Source organism: Chlorella variabilis, assembly GCF_000147415.1.
Source record: "Chlorella variabilis unplaced genomic scaffold CHLNCscaffold_14, whole genome shotgun sequence".
Taxonomy (NCBI): domain Eukaryota; kingdom Viridiplantae; phylum Chlorophyta; class Trebouxiophyceae; order Chlorellales; family Chlorellaceae; genus Chlorella; species Chlorella variabilis.
Window position 1 is genome coordinate 675,566 of NW_005435074.1, and position 2,900 is coordinate 678,465.

The 2,900-nt window shown below is 70.9% G+C and overlaps 1 protein-coding gene across 1 annotated transcript; it reads left to right on the forward strand.

Annotated features, from left to right (window-relative positions):
• Positions 1–471: 471 nt before the first annotated feature.
• Positions 472–2,681, forward strand: CHLNCDRAFT_135668 (hypothetical protein; the record flags this gene model as incomplete). The annotated part of the gene is made up of 5 exons (XM_005846240.1): positions 472–869; positions 962–1,607; positions 1,721–1,859; positions 2,011–2,383; positions 2,519–2,681. The coding sequence occupies 5 exons, from the start codon at positions 472–474 to the stop codon at positions 2,679–2,681; spliced, it is 1,719 nt and encodes a 572-aa protein (XP_005846302.1).
• Between the last annotated feature and the right edge of the window lie 219 nt (positions 2,682–2,900).

The following is a 2,900-nucleotide window of genomic DNA, read 5'->3' on the forward strand; positions in this document are numbered from 1 at the left end:
CCTTTCAGAATTACGCCTGACATCCAAGGCGGCATGTCGCTAAGGTCTGCTTGCTATAGGCGCAGGGCTGCGCTGAGTGCCTCCTGCTGTGAAGTGAGCAGAGGCGGCAGCGGCGGCGGCGGCTCGTGGTGGTGCCCCGCTGGCAGGCTCCCTCATCTCCGCGTCCATTCCAGCCCTTGGCGCATTCACTTATTTCAATATCTCGTCAGACCCATCTCTCAACTCTCTGCAGGACACTGTGCGCCCCAGTCTCAAAGGCGCTGGGCAGGCACCTGTTTTGCTGCAAACGCAGAGTTGTAGAGTCGCGGGGCGCACAAGACACTGTGCTAATAGCAGCAGCACCAGCGCTTAATCCAGCGAGCGGCTAGGGGGGCCGCTCCTCCCGGGGCCCCGCCGCCCCTCCCTGCGCCCTCTGCCGCTGGCACTGTTAAGGTCGCAGCCAGCATCCAGAGAGGCGCCAGGGCAGCCAGTATGGAGGCAGACTTTGAGGCGGAGCTGCAGCAGCAGCTGACGGAGCAGGAGGAGGCGGTGGTCGGAGTGCAGCAGCTGTTGGCGGCGGAGCCTGCCAGCACAGAGCTGGCCGAGCTTCTGTCCGAGCTGCAGGCGGCCAGGCAGGCCACCGAGGAGTCGCTGCTGGGCCTGAAGCGGCAGCGCCTGCTGGGTGAGCTGGATGCCCTGCACGGCGGGGGCGACGCGCAGGAGCAGGGGCAGCAGCAGGCCGGCGGCGGCGGCGGCGGCGACTCGGCGCCGGGGCTGCCCCCAGGCGGCGCATGCATCTTCAGGCACACCGATGGGCGGCACTACTTTGGGCGCGTGCTGCCAGGCAGCACCGCCGCTGCCACGCAGCTGGAGTTTATGTTTCCGACGAGGTGAGCCCCGCAGGTGCAGGGCGCTGCCTGAGGGAGCAGTGCTGAGCCACCACTCGCTCATCGCCCTGGTGTGTGGCGTGTGCGGGGTGCAGGGCCTTCCAGCTCGACCCTGTGGCGCTCCCAGCGGCCGCCCTGCACCCGGTGCCCGGCACCAGCCTGCTCCCCGATCCCGCCCAGCTCCAGGCGGGGGCGCGGGTGGTTGTGAGGGCCCAGGGCAGCCTGCTGTGGTCGGCCGCTGAGCTGGCAGAGGTGGATGCGGCGGGGCAGCAGGTGGCCGCCATCACGCCGGCAGACAGGCGCCGGCATGTGTTGCCGCTCTCGGCTGTCGCCCTGTCGGCGTACGCACCAAATCCGCACGGCGGCGACAGCGGCGGCGGCGGCGGCGGCGGCGGGATTCCTTCCGTGCTGGAAGGCAGCAGCGGGGAGGTGGGTGGCGAGGGCAGCAGCGAGGAATCAGGCGGCGACTCTGATGAAGCTGGGGATGAGGAGGAGGAGGAGGATGAGGAGGAGGAGGAGGCGGGGTCTGGCTTGGGTGCCGCCGCCTTTGGGCGTGTGAGCCTGGCCATGGGGCAGGCCTCCACCCTGCTGCAGCAGCAGGCGCAGGCGGGGCCGCAGACCGAGACCAGCCTGTTCTTCGGCAGCGAGGCGCACAGCCGCGGCATCGGCAGCAAGGCAAGGCCGGCTGGGTGTGCGGGCTGCCGCCGGCGGCAGGCACCAGACCTGCCCCTGCCAGCTGTGGTGCCTGCGGGTTCTGCCTGCAGGGCCTGCTCCTGGCTGGCCCTGGGATCCATGTGGGGCCCATCCCATCCCCCTGGCCTCCTCCGCTGAGCCTGCCTCCCCCCCTGCTGCAGCTGCTGGCCAGGATGGGTTTCAAGGGGGCCGGCCACGGCCTCGGGCGGCACCAGCAAGGCATGCAGCAGGCGCTGGCGGCGACGGCGCTGAAGAAAGGGGCTGGGCTGGGTGTGGATGGCGGTGGCGGCATGCGCGAGGGTGCGCCCGCCGCCCTTCCCCTGTGCCACCGCCTGTCAGCGCCACCCTGCCACAGCCTCTGCAAGCTGAACCAAGCGCTGCCTGTGCCACCACGCCCTCCCTGCCCCGGAAGGCTCAATCCCCCACGCCTCGCGCCGTCGCCCTGCCGCAGGCAGCAGCAAGCGCAAGCGCAGCGGCAAGCAGCGGCGGCGCGAGCGGGCGGCCAGGGCGGGGCTGGAGCAGCGGGAGGCGCAGCGGGAGGCGCAGTGGGAGCTGGAGCGCAAGACGGGCAGCGAGGGCCTGTTTGCCGTGCTTAACAGCATCATCGGCGATGGCAGTGTGGCGCAGGCGGTGAAGGAGGCCAACCTGGGCATGCGGCCTGCGGGGGAGGCGGGCGCCACCCGGCAGGGCCACCTGTTCGGCGGCGGCGGCGGCGGCGGCGCGGGCACGGGCAAGGCGGCTGCACCCAAGCAGGAGGACCGGCGCCAGCTGGCCAAGCGGGCAGATGAGCTGGCGCAGCTGGGCCAGAAAGTGCAGCACCTGAGGTGCGGCGCAGGCAGCGGCCGGGGGTGGAAGCGCACCAGGCGCCAGCCGCTCCTGCCTGCAGCGCAGTGCAGTGGCTGCGCGGCACGCTTGGGCGTGCGCCCGCAGGCGCTCACCCCTTGCTTGCCTGCCCGTAGGGAGATGGCGGCACGCAATGCGCAGGACAAGCTGATGATCCCGCAGATCCGCCGCGCGCTGGCCGAGGCGCAGGCGCAGCTGGCGGCGGCGCAGCAGCAGCACTCGGCCTCCACCAAGGCGATCCACGACCGCGAGAAGCTGAAGCGCATGGCCAAGTTCTAGCCTGTGTGCGTGTCGCCCGCCGCCCCGTGCTGCTGCCTCCTGGCCTCTGCTGCCTTTTGGCGTCCTGCAGCCATTGCTAGTCTACTCCTGGCAGCCAGCTGCTGCTCCCCTGTGTGACCAGGTTGTGTACATGAGCCGGCCCGGCAGCCAAGGCTGCCGTGTGTGGCCGTCAATGCATGCATGGTGCGCAATGGTGGGGGGATGTGTGGTGTGCGGGGG